The sequence below is a fragment of the Lagenorhynchus albirostris genome, chromosome 3 (genome assembly GCF_949774975.1).
Source record: "Lagenorhynchus albirostris chromosome 3, mLagAlb1.1, whole genome shotgun sequence".
Lineage (NCBI taxonomy): Eukaryota > Metazoa > Chordata > Mammalia > Artiodactyla > Delphinidae > Lagenorhynchus > Lagenorhynchus albirostris.
The window spans coordinates 126492705-126506631 of NC_083097.1; the positions used below are offsets into that span (position 1 = coordinate 126492705).

Consider the following 13927-nt stretch of genomic DNA (forward strand, 5'->3'; position numbering starts at 1 on the left):
TAGCACTACTAATTTCCAGATATCTGGAAGTCCTATAAAGTACAATAATATGGAATATAATTAATTCAATCTTTCATTAATCTGTCATGTAATCTGACTGGAATTTATCTCAGATGATCTTTCCAGAAGTTCACCTTGGCTTAACAAATTTCTGTACTTAAATTAATATAATTTATATAAAGCAAGGATTATAGAGAATGCATTTTGTATTATATTAACACAATCACTCTGAAGTAACTAATCAAACCTTTGATTTACATCAGATTCATTTTAAAAATTCAGTTCAAAAATAGTAAAAAAGAAAAAGTCTTCCTAGCCTTAATTTCCCAGGCAACCACTGATGCCTGGGAAGCTTTTTTTAAAAAAATTCAGATTCCTGGTGCCTACCTAGACCTGTTAAAGAGAAGCTGTGGGGTCTGGTACTCTATACAGAATTTAAAAAAAAAAAGATTAAGGGCTTCCCTGGTGGCGCAGTGGTTGAGAGTCCGCCTGCCAATGTAGGGGACACGGGTTCGTGCCCCGGTCCGGGAAGATCCCACATGCCACAGAGCGGCTAGGCCCGTGAGCCATGGCCGCTGAGCCTGCGCGTCCGGAGCCTGTGCTCCACAACGGGAGAGGCCCCAACAGTGAGAGGCCCGTGTACAGCAAAAAAAAAATTAAAAAAAATAAAAAATAAAAAGATTAAAACACCCACGCTGGTGCTTTCTGAAGTTCACCCAAGTTTGGTAATCACCGTACTAACCTCCTCTTTGCTCTCACTTTGTCTTTCTAATTTGTCCCATGTTACTTCTTCTTTCCGGGATCTTGCGGAAGGAGCTTTTGATCATTCTGTTAAAAAACCTTAAATATTCCCTACACCAGTGTATTAAATGCTACTGCTTTTCAGCTCTGTAGCCTGCTTTGTGACACAGGATTCTGCTAACCACATTTCTGCTTGGTAGGCTGGTTCCTTACCAGGCTCCCTTTAGGGGAGCTTTAGGGGCTCTAATGGAGACCAGAAGCCTGCAGGAAGAAGGGGCCTGGTTCTCCCGGTGAGCTTCCTGTCTGCATGCAGCTCCTGTGGGCAGCACTCTAGCAATGCCTCTTCACTCAGGAAGTGGCAGTATCCAGGTTTTCCAACTGCATAACCAGCTTCAGCATGCCACCCCTCCTCTGAAACCCTGTGATGCCAGCACCAGTCAGGCAGTGTCCCTGCTCCCATTTCCCAGAGGTCTGAGTTTCAGCTCCATGGGGCTCCTCCTTCAAGCTTCTAAATTTGAATCATTTAAACCATTTCCCTTTGTTCCCTCAGCCCTAGGAGTGGTAACTGCTTCATAAAATTACCGTCTCTGGGATACTGCAGATTTCTTCTTAACCTTTGAAGTTACCCAGTTAACAAATCTTTATATTAAATTCTCTCTGTTCAAATAACTGATGTGATTTCTGTTTTTAGACTGGAACCTGACTGACGTATTCTTCATCTGGGAAAGGTTTGGTTTTTTACTTCTCAGTTATTAGGTATGAGAGAGTAAAATCTGTTACTCTAAGATGGAAAGGTTGGGGGGCAGGTAGACAAATCCAATGGTAAATCTTTGGGGATAGAATACTATATCCTGTCCACAACCATGAACAATCATGCACTTGAAAATTTTTTAACACAGGAAACATAGGTTAAAAAAACTGTGCTTACAGAATGATCCCAATGATGGAAATGTTAATGGTACTAATCTCTGGTGGTGAAATTTTATTTTCTTCTTCATGGTTTTATATATAAAAATAAATATATATTCACCAAATATCTATAGTAATTTTTTTTATAAATAGGAAGAAAAAATTACTTTAAAAATTCACATAAGAAAATTGAGATCTGTGAGTGGGCCTCGTGTACCAGCCAACTGTGGCGTGTGTGTGTGTGTGTGTGTGTGTGTGTGTGTGTGTGTGTGTGTGTGTGTGTGTGTGTGTGTGTGTGTGTGTGTGTGTGTGTGTGTGTGTGTGTGTGTGTGTGTGTGTGTGTCTCACAAAAGAATCACTCACTCAGGATCATCCTGAAAGTCCTGGGGTTCTGCCAACTCATCATACTCTGCTGCTGCATCCTTGCCGGCTAAAACAAGCTCTTTGGGAGGCACCACCACCTGGAGAGCAACACAAAGAGGGCTGCCTCAGAAGGAATCAGCGCGTTGTAGAACATTCATTCAGTGGAATACAGAAAAGTATTGCCCTGACCTAGACATGCAGAAGTAAGCAGCAAGTTTCAAGAAACATACATTATTTCACTTATAAAAAGTTTAACAAACATATTGTTTGGACATTTCTGATAAAAGTATAAGAACAAAGAAATTTAAGGGAATGGTAAAGTCAGGTGAGTGCTTACTTCATTGGGGCTGCTAAGGGGAATTTAAGTGGGCAGGATGCGGGGGCTTCAACTGTGTCTTTAATGTTTTATTTCTTAAGGGGCTGGGGGAATATGGGTGTTTGCTATGTTATTCTTTATGCTTTGTGGTATATCTGAAACAGTTCTTCATTTTTTTTTTTTTTTTTTTTTTTTGCGGTACGCAGGCCTCTCACCGTTGTGGCCTCTCCCGTTGCGGAGCACAGGCTCCGGACGCGCAGGCTCAGCGGCCATGGCTCACGGGCCATGTGGGATCTTCCCGGACCGGGGCATGAACCCGTGTCCCCTGCATCGGCAGGCGGACTCTCAACCACTGCGCCACCAGGGAAGCCCTCTTTTTTTTTTTTTTTTTTTGCGGTACGCGGGCCTCACTGTTGTGGCGTCTCGCGTTGTGGAGCACAAGCTCCAGACGCGCAGGCTCAGCGGCCATGGCTCACGGGCCCAGCTGCTCCGCAGCATGTGGGATCTTCCCGGACCGGGGCACAAACCCGTGTCTCCTGCATCAGCAGGCAGACTCTCAAAAGGAAGCTCTCATTTTTTTTAAAAAAGAGAAAACATAATGTGAAACAGTAGTTCCAACATATTTTCTGAAATGCAGATACTGGGTATGTTTATGGCCATGAAAAACAGTTAAGCATTCTTTACACTTAGACTTATGTTGTAACTAGGCTTCAACTTTGCTATGTTAGAAGTTAACAGATAACAATGTAAACAACATTACTATGGATATAAATTTGGCCGGGGAGCTGTAAAGAGAGAGAAAAACGGCAAATCCATAAGCTGGGTATACTCATCAGGCACTTATCTCTGTCTCTATCCTCACTGGCACAGCTTATTAGTGTTATTTTAAAAAGGAGCAAGGATAGATGAGTGTCATCTCTCTTTGGAAGTGATGCTAGTAAATGAAATAAAAAAAAAGATAAATTCTCTACTAATAAGTATAACTTGAATAACAGCTAATTAAAGATAACAGGCATCCTTTCTACCAACTTTTGTTATGAGTATCATGCTGAATTATGAGTCAGTAATAGATGGGCTATAGAGAAAAGTTCTTGTTCTAAAATTTCAAGTACTAGATGAATCATGAAGTAGCAAAAAGCAGAAAGGCCTCATTTCATTCATTCAACCAACACTGAGAGTCAAAATTACCTATTTTAATATTTAGTACTTGGACCTCCCTGGTGGTGCAGTGGTTAAGAATCTGCCTGCCAATGCAGGGGATACGGGTTCGATCTCTGGTCCGGGAAGATCCCACATGCTGCAGAGTAACTAAGCTCATGCACCACAGCTACTGAGCCCATGAGCCACAACTACTGAAGCCACGCACCTAGAAATCCGTGCTCCGCAACAAGAGAAGCCACCACTATGAGAAGCCCGCGCACTGCAACGGAGAGTAGCCCCCACTCGCCGCAACCAGAGAAAGCCTGCATGCAGCAACGAAGACCCAACACAGCCAATAAATAAATAAATAGACTATTAAAAAATATATATTTAGTGCTATGTATACTCTGTGTAAGCAGAGGGCATCTAGTGGAGGCACATCAGCTTTTAAAAGGAAATGTTATTTCCTTTGTGTCTTGAAAAATGAGTATGCATCAGGCAGAAAGAGAGGTGTGGCCATGTATGTCAGAGGAGTGGGGATGGGAAGGAGGAATTCTAGATAAAATGAATAGCATATGTAGTCCTCTAGAAGCATGAAAGTTTATGACCCATTGGATATGCTTGGATCGTAACCATTAATATGCACAATTTCGAGAATGCTAGATTTGGGGGTTTCAGGGAAGATCATCCTGGAAGAAAAGAGAGAGGTGAGGACATCAGGGAGCTCTTAAGCTATGCCAAGGAATGTGGACTTCATCCCAACGTCAGAGGGACACCAAACGAGCTGCATGCCATGATCAAAGTTAGATATTAGAAAGATCACCCTAATGGCAAGATGGAAGATGGGCTGGCATGGAAGTGGGGGTGAAGAAAAAACAGGGAGTTAGGAAGTTACTGTCACAGTCCACGTAAGAAATGATGAGACCTTCTAAAAGGGCAGTGGCAGTGTGCTTGCGGATAAAGTAAAAAAACTCAAGAGGTGAAATCAGAAGAACTTGATGACTGTTTGGATGTGAAAATGAGACAGTGTGGAGTCCTTTAAGCCAGGGCAAATGAAGCCACTCCAGGAGAAGTCAGGGTTACTCAGGATGAGGCAAAGCGTTCCTACCTTAGCAGTGCTGTTGATATCATCAGGGTCCCCCTCCTCGTACTCCAACAGAGTCACGTGGGTGAGGTTTTCCACTGGATTCGTAAGAGTCAGGAGGACCTGGCTCTCCTGGGGAAAAGGAAAGGCATCTTTCAGATACGTTCCACTGCTGCCACCTAGGTCCACTTTCCTAGATGCCTAGATCACAAAATCATGACCCCCTCCGGCCTCCACGCCTCCAGCATTACTCTTGAACAGTAACACCCACCTGTGCCTCTACATCACTGCATTCTCAAAGGGCTCACTAACTCCTATTCTGTTACTTATATGCTAGTCTACATACTCTCTGGAGCTGCTATTTCACTGAGGAAATGGAATAGATCCCACAGAAAGGGCCAGTTACTAGATGCAGAAATTCTGAGAAATACACATTATCTAAGTGATTGTTTAAAGTTTACAACTCTTGCCCTACCCAGGTCGCCACTTAAGGCTAAAAAGAAGGAAGCCCTCATAAATAAAATATGGCAGCCACAGGCTAGCCAGATATATTAGCATAGAAAAAAATGGCACATCAAGACTGTAAAAGACTTTTAAGATTTCTTGAACCATAATTTGCCCTTGTTTGGTATGCTCTTTACATTAGCAAAAAAAAAAAAAATTAAAATGAACAGGGACTATAAAAGTGTCTTTATGAGCAGCATGAAAGAACTCAGACGCTGCTGCAGAACACTGTGCAATTCACTGTGGTGTCTGTGTGGGAGATAAGGGCCTCAAAGAAGAGAGGGGCTGTGGTAAAGAAGAAATCTAGTTGATTCCTGATATCTCACACATACACACACATGAGATGGTGGAGAATCTCCTGGCTGGAGGAGAGCTGAAGATGCCTGTGGGGTCTAACATCTCCTTTCTTTCCCTACCATGATTCTACCTCAATGTAATGTGCACACTGCTCCTTCTGCATATATTTCAAAGATGCTGTTATCAAGAATCCCAGCTTAATGACACTTAAAATCTCAATCCCTTTATTATTTCAAACTTTCTTCTTTATCCCTTGCTCATTGCATCCCATGTCAAATACACACAGCCACCACATACACATATGCACACATCTTTGATCAATTAATCCTTTCTCTTCCCGTAAATAAGCATGGTACTAACCTTCATGTAGCGAAGGTTGGGAATTGACATGATTCTCACTTCTGGGATATAATTGCTATGCGTGAATAAAAAAATGCATTAATGGTCATTGGAGTCTCTTAAAATTGTTACTTTTTTTTTAAAGCCAGTGCAGCAAAGAAACGATTTCGTCACGTTAATTAGAACATGTCAGAGAAAATTTTAAAGAATCATACCACTACGATAAGAACTTAAGACATGAAACCAAACTGGTAATGAATTCTTTCTGACATCTTACATATACCTCTAGTTTAGAGCCTATATATGTGTGTGCATCATGGCAGATATCTCTACCTTATATATGTATTAGATATATTTTTTGAGATTTTTATTAATTCATTTCTGTAAATCTATAGGCAACTGGTTACAAGATCCAAGACTGATTTAATAATACATTATAGGGGTATAAAAACACTACCACATACTTACCACTTTTATATAGCACTTACTATGTGTAACATTTGAAGTATGTTACAAATACGAACTCATGTAATCTGCACTGCAACTGCGTAAAATAGATATTACTTTTATTCCCATTATAAAGAGGAAGAAACTAGGCTTGGGAGAAGTAGCTTGCTGGTAAGCGGCCAGCATTCAAATCTAGGCAGTCTGGCTGCAGGGCCCTTGCTCTTAACCACTATGTTACGCTACCTCTCTAAATAAGACAATAGAATTTTGTACTTATATGTGCTTGTTCTGGACTCAAAACCTCAAAACCCAGGTTCAAATTCCAGCTTAGTGTTTATATACTGAGATACTTCTTTGTAAAGAGCAGGGCAAGATATTTACCTCTTTGTGTCTCAGTTATAAACTGAGAACATTGAAAGTACCTTTATCTTGAGGTTATTGTGAAGAATAAATTAAATAATAATGCAAAAAGTGCTTGGAACAAAGCATGCATAAATGTTATCGTGCATATATTAACGTAAGACAAAATCTATTGCAGAAACACTACAAGTGGGCAGGGGCAGGAGTGCATCTTAGCATTAAGGTATTTTAACTTCAGACTAGGTATTTTTCATGACGGTCATCAGGACTACCTGAGTAACTCGATACAAATTCAAGAGCCCCACTATCAAGGATTTGGATTTAGCTGGTCTGATGTGTGACCAGAACGTATGTATTAAGATTCCCCAGTGACTCTGCCATGATGCCAGAAGAAAAGCACTTTTTTTCAAAGCAATCTTAAGAAACTGATGCAAAGCACATCCTGCCATTCAAGATTTCTGTAATAAGTGTAATTCTTAATTAAGAAAGGAGCTCGTACCACACTTCTCATGCCATTTTTGTAGTCCTAACCAGTCATGCATTAAATAATAGTTGGGAAAACAGAACATACTGTACGGTGATTTACAGTTACAAAGCATTTGTGAACATATAGCTCATTTGATCCTTCTCAACAACCACAAGAGAGAGGTAGGACTGGTGTTATGCCCATTTCAGAGATGAGGGAAATCAGTTTAGACAAATTCTGTAAGTGCCAGAACCCATATCTGGCCCTCCTAAGTCATGAGACCAGCACTTCTCTGCCATTTTGACTGACAATGATTTCTTTTTAATTGTTGCATAATATTCTACATGAGTGTATCTCAATTTAATCAATTTTTTTTGTTAATGGTTAATCAGTTTGACATTAAAATTGTTTCCAGCTTTTTGCCTTTAAAATGTTAATAACACACATCTTTATGTATGGTCTTTATATATTGCTTTGTTTCTAGAGAATAGATTCCTGAGACAGCACTACCAAGTTAAAAGGTCTATGTCATTTTGTCTTGATATTCCAGGTCTCTCTCCAAAAAAACTCTAGCAATTCAGTCTACCAACAATGTATGCAAGTATGTTTACCCACACGCTCATGAGCACTCAATACTACTTATTATTTTACATTTTTCCTATCAAGTCTCAGCATCTTTCCATATATTTACTGGCCATTTGGAATTTCTCTTCTGTGAGCTACATGTTCAAATCCTTTGCCCTACCTCATCCCCCTGGCCCCAACACGCCCATTCCAGGGATATTCAACTTTTATTAATCATGGAGTAGCAAATATTCTTTCTTGCTCTACTGTCTCAGGACTTTGTTGTCAATTTTGCTTTTACAACTCGTATCTTTCTGCTAAGGTCAAAGCTGGCTACTTTCCTTAGTGGCTTCTGGGCTTTCTGCCTTACTGGGAAGGGCTCTCTCACCCTGAAGTCAAGACAATAGTTTCCTAATTTTTCTTGTTTGATAGATGATTTTCACACACAAAATTCCCTTCTACTGACAAGTCTCTGTGAGTTAACACTAATTTAATCACTTTTATCCCACTCAACAAAGCATTATCAGAATACAGTTAAATAGCATGAACATTGTTACAGGGATATTCTTCCATCTGCTGTATTTTATTTTATTAATTTTTTTAAGAGATCATTCCCAAACGGAGGTACTTTATCATTTGTGATGAATGACTAGTGACTCTCCAACCAGCAACATACCACATTGCTACAGACCATACTATCACGTGCCCTGATATAACACCCTGGATTCTGTGTCTGTAAATCTGCTTTCAACTTCCTGGTATGTATTTCAAAACCAAAACAGGAACAAAACAGCAAGATTATTCTGAAGTAGTTTCTCTTTCCTTTTTTAAGCCAAGAGTAAGCACATGTCACAGTGAAAAAACAAAAAAAACAGTAACCCAAAACACCAATCCCAAATACTCACACAGCAACCAGCTGGATTTTGAATTTGATAGATGTTGGATTAAATTCTGGCTTGCTCAGATTATGTTCACATTTCTAAAAAGAAAAAAATATGTATCAGAGGAAAACAGGAACACACTCTGCTGATCCAGAGACCTGCCAAATCCAGAAGCATAGCATTTACTACAGTTTGGTTTTATTTTGCTGCAAGATCACAGATGTTTTGAAATAGAGTGTATACTACCCATAACCAAAATATACAAAAGATGTTTTGGACTTCTGGAAATAAGCAACCACACTATCAAATATTAATAACCTTGTAGTGCTTCAAAACTACTGAAATAATAACACAGACTTCTTATTAAGCATGAATGATGGGGATTTTTTCTGAGTTTTCCTCTTCCTTGTTTTGTTTTGTTTGTTTGTTTGCCCGTGCCTTGAGGCATGCGGGATCTTAGTTCCCTGACCAGGGATTGAACCCGTGCTCCTTGCAGTGGAAATGTGGAGTCTTAACGACCTGACCGCCAGGGAAGTCCCTTCCTTGTTTTCTTTTATATTATTATTAGTCCTTTTAAATTTCCTTTCTACTAGCCTAAAACATATGCATTCTTGGTTTAAGTGAATTTAAACATCACATCAACTTTACGAGGTAGGTGTAGGTACTATAATTATTATTGTCCCTATGTCACAGATGATAAAAATGGGACACAGGAAAGGTATATAATCTGTGCAAACTTCACAGAGCCAGTAAGAGTTGGAGCTGGGATTTAAATCCAAGTGGTGTGATTCCAGATCTCATGCTTTAAAATATAGTAACAATTACTTGGTTACTTTCTTCAATGGGTTCCACGTGCATCCAGTTAAAACATTTTTTTAATGGTATAAAAAAGCAACAGTGTAAAGATACCAGTTACCTGTCCCACTGTTCCTCTCCCCAGAGCCAACAAGCTTCTCATGTGTTTTCTCACAGATAGCTGATGCACATAGAAGTATACACATACATCACCTTTCTTTTTCACAATAACACAAAAGAGAACATTTTATATTCTTCTGCCTTTTTCACTGAATCGATCTTGGAATGACATCCCAGCACACACAGATGTACCTCTGTGTCCTACTGTAATGATTTCCATAACTTATATAACCAGACCCAAACTGATAAATGTTTCCATGATTTTGCTACTACAAATAATGCAGCAATGAGTAATCTTGTATGCAAATCACTTCCCACACGTATAAATGTATCTGTATGATAATTTCCTAAAAGTGAGTGCATGCGTTTATTATTTTGATGGATATTGCCAACCTGCTAACTTTTGCCAATCTGATGATTATGAAATGGTTTCTCACTGTAGTTTTAATGTACATTTCCCTGATTACTGTACATGTTCGCGTATCTTTCCTATTTATTGGGTATTGGGATTTCCTCTGCCATAAATTGCAAGTTAGTACCACTTGTTATTTTTATACTGGGTATCTTTTCCTTACTGATTTGCTATACTTCTTTACATATTCTGGGTACTAATTTTTTGTCAATTATATACCTTACAAATTACTCTTCTCAGTCTATGGGCTACCTTTTCATTTCGATATGGGTTTTCTTTGGAATGGGGGTGTAAATTTTATTTATTTTTTTTAAAGGTTTTTTGATTTTTTTTTTTTTTTAATGCAGTATGCGGGCCTCTCACTGTTGTGGCCTCTCCCGTTGCGGAGCACAGGCTCCAGACGTGCAGGCTCAGCGGCCACAGCTCACGGGCCCAGCCGCTCCGCGGCACGTGGGATCTTCCCAGACCAGGGCACGAACCTGCGCCCCCTGCATCGGCAGGCGGACTCCCAACCACCGCACCACAAGGGAAGCCCTAAATTTTACTTTTAATGTGTCAAATATGTAACTTTTCCTTTATGGTTTGTCTTATTTTCGGACTACTCCCTTAACTAGAAGCCATAAAGAATATTCTCCCATATTTCCTTCTAGACATACTGGTCATCATATTTACTCTTTAAAGTTTCCAAAGCTCCTGAAATTGACTTTTGTGTATGGTATGAGTTCGAGACCCAATTTTATGTTTTTTTCATAGAATCATTTGACCTAGCAAAATTTCAATAGTATTCTTTCCCCAGGGACCTGCAAGGCCATATTTAGTAAAATCAAGTTTCCTCACATGCATGAGTCTGTTTCTGCTTTCTCTATTCTGTTCCAACAGTCTATTAATCTAACATACACAGATAATTTTATGTTTATATATATATTTATTTTCCCTCTTTTCTTATACAAGAAGTTATGTACCTGCTGCGCACCCTGCTTTTTGCATTTAAAAATACATCCCACATTAGTACGTTCTGTTTTACAGGTTTTTGGTACTCATTGTGTGGATGTACCCTAACCTCTATATATTTTGGTTTGTAGAGGTGTACCTTCAGGGTAGACTCCTAGAAGTGAGATCAATGGGTCAATACGAAACTGATTTTTTGCCTGCTGAATCTGTCCACTTCTGAGAGACAGGTGCTGAAGACTCCAACTACGATGGTGGACTCATCTATTTCTCCTGCAGTTCTATCAGGTTTTGCCTCACACAGCTTGACACTCTATTGTTCAGCACATACACATTAAGAATTGTTACATCTTCTTGGAGAACTGACTCCTTTACCGTTATGTAATACCCTTCTTTATCCCTCATAACTGTCCTTACTTTGAAGTCTGTTCTGTCTGAAATTAATATGGCTACTCTTGCTTCCTTTCAATTAGTATTGACATGGTATATTTTTCTCCATTTACTTTTTTTTTAATTTTTGAATTTTACTTTTTTATACAGCAGGTTCTTATTAGTCATCAATTTTATACACATCAGTGTATACATGTCAATCCCAATCACACCACCATTCCCCCCACCCCTGCGGCTTTCCCCCTTGGTGTCCATACGTTTGTTCTCTACATCTGTGTCTCAACTTCCGCCCTGCAAACCAGTTCATCTGTACCATTTTTCTAGGTTCCACATACATGCGTTAATATATGACATTTGTTTTTCTCTTTCTGACATACTTCACTCTGTATGACAGTCTCTAGATCCATCCACGTCTCCACAAACGACCCAATTTCCTTCCTTTTTGTGGCTGAGTAATATTCCACTGTATATATGTACCACAACTTCTTTATCCATTCTCCTGTTGATGGGCATTTAGGTTGCTTCCATGACCTGGCTATTGTAAATAGTGCTGCAATGAACATTGGGCTGCATGTGTCTTTTTGAATTATGGTTTTCTCTGGGTATATGCCCGGTAGTGGGATTGCTGGATCATACGGTAATTCTATTTTTAGTTTTTTAAGGAACTTCCTAACTGTTCTCCATAGTGGCTGTATCAATTTACATTCCCACCAACAGTGCAAGAGGGTTCCCCTTTCTCCACAGCCTCTCCAGCATTTGTTGTTTGTAGATTTTCTGATGATGCCCATTCTAACTGGTGTGAGGTGATACCTCATTGTAGCTTTGATTTGCATTTCTCTAATGATTAGTGATGTTGACCAGCTTTTCATGTGCCTCTTGGCCATCTGTATGTCTTCTTTGGAGAAATGTCTATTTAGGTCTTCTGCCCATTTTTGGATTTCTCTATTTATTTTTAATCTATATGTGTCTTTATATTTAAAGTGGGCTTTTCCTTTCTTTTTTTTTTTTAAATAAATTTATTTATTTATTTTTGGCTACCTTGGGTATTCGTTGCTGCGCGCAGGCTTTTCTCTAGTTGTGGCGAGCGGGCTTCTCATTGCGGTGGCTTCTCTTGTGGCAGAGCACGGGCCGTAGGCCTGCGGGCTTCAGTAGTTGTGGCTCGTGGGCTCTAGAGCGCAGGCTCAATAGTTGTGGCGCACGGGCTTAGGTGCTCCGCGGCATGTGGGATATTCCCGGACCAGGGCTCGAACCCGTGTCCCCTGCACTAGCAGGTGGATTCTCAACCACTGTGCCACCAGGGAAGCCCCTTCCTTTCTAAAAAGGTTTTTCAATATAGAAATTTTTTAACATATGCAAAAATACAGAGTAGTATTATAAATCTCTTGGTACCAGCCACCCAACTTCAACAATTAGCAATGTGTTAGCGACAATGGCCAATCTTGTTTCACCTAGACTCTTACCCACTCCCTATACCTGACTATTTTGCAACAAATATCGGACATCATGTCATTTCATCCTTAAACATTTTGGTAAGCAGCTCTAAAAGATAAAGATACTTTAAAAAAATAACAATACCATTATTATCCCTAAAAAAATGAATAATTCTTTTAATAGCATTAAAAAATCCAGTCAGTATTTAAATTCCCCCAAAGGTTTCACACATTTTTCTTTCCTCCCTCGCTCCTCCCCTGGTCCCTTTCTTTCTATCTTTCTATGCTGTGTTTGAATCAGGAATTAAAGTCTATACACTGCGTTTGGTTGATAGGCCTCTTCTAATCTAATGCTGTGTTATTTGATAACAGGAGCTACTAGTCACATGTGATTATTTAAATGAATTTCATCTTAGAAAGATTCAGGCCCTCAGCTGCACTACCATATTTCAAGTTCTCAGTAGCCACAGGTGACTAGTGGCTAACATGCTGGACTATGAGATAAAGAACATTTCCATCACCACAGAAAAGTTCTGTTGGATCGTACTGATCGCAAAGGTTTCCTTTCCATTTTTTTTCCATACTTTGTTTTCTTTTACAATGTTTCTTTTATTTATTGAAGAAACCCTGCTGTTAGTTTCATAGATTCCCAGAGGCTTTTGCTGATTTTTCTTCTTTCTTGCTTTCTTTTAAATTGATTTTTTTTATTAGTCCTTTTGTTCCCCACTCTACTGGCCTAAAAGCTTTATATTCTTTCACTATTCTTTTAGGGATTAGCAGTATGAACTTAACCTTCAAATACCCCAGCTTCCACATCTGTAACAAGGGTAACAACAGTACCTACCTCAATGAGTTAGGGGGATTAAGTTTATCTTGAAAGTTTTAAAATAGTGCCTGGACACTGGAACGTTATCTAAAAGCATTTTCTACATTTACTACATTCCAGAGGTTTTGATACGGACCAGATGCCAATCGTGTTTATTTTTGCTTTTCTCTTACACAAATGACAACTCTACAGAAAGGAATACTTACTCGGCAGCGCAGGGACCGTTTGATCAGAAGATGCTTGTGACGAGGATAGAGCTGTGAAGCACAGATTGGCTGGAAGTCAGGCTGTAAGAGGCGCTGCTGAAGGGTGGTCACTAGCATGAAAGGCAGAAACCAAGCTTGGTTTACAGTGACTTGCTCAAAATCAGACGTATATGAGATAATTACACAAAATAACACTGCCTTTGTGAACAGTGCTCTTCAAAAAACTACAATATAGAAATTTGACAGATGTTTTAAAGTTCTTCAAATGATTACATCCATCTTATTTTCTACATGACTCATTTTAGTACTAACAACTATGCTATTAAAAATCTCAAATCAAAGAAAATAAACCTCAAATCACAAGGTATATAAGTAACAAAAACAGAATT

At 39.5% G+C, this 13927-nt stretch overlaps 1 protein-coding gene across 2 annotated transcripts in view; it reads right to left on the reverse strand.

Annotated features, from left to right (window-relative positions):
• The window catches only part of DCTN4 (dynactin subunit 4), a 32934-nt gene that overhangs the window by 3432 nt on the left and 15575 nt on the right, over window positions 1-13927 (reverse strand). For both annotated transcript variants that reach the window (XM_060144039.1, XM_060144040.1), the window contains exons 8-12: window positions 13539-13648; window positions 8436-8509; window positions 5715-5769; window positions 4578-4685; window positions 2014-2111 (exon numbers count right to left, since the gene is read on the reverse strand). In XM_060144039.1, the coding sequence (XP_060000022.1) occupies window positions 2014-2111; window positions 4578-4685; window positions 5715-5769; window positions 8436-8509; window positions 13539-13648 (445 nt within the window). The remainder of the gene's footprint in view (window positions 1-2013; window positions 2112-4577; window positions 4686-5714; window positions 5770-8435; window positions 8510-13538; window positions 13649-13927) is intronic.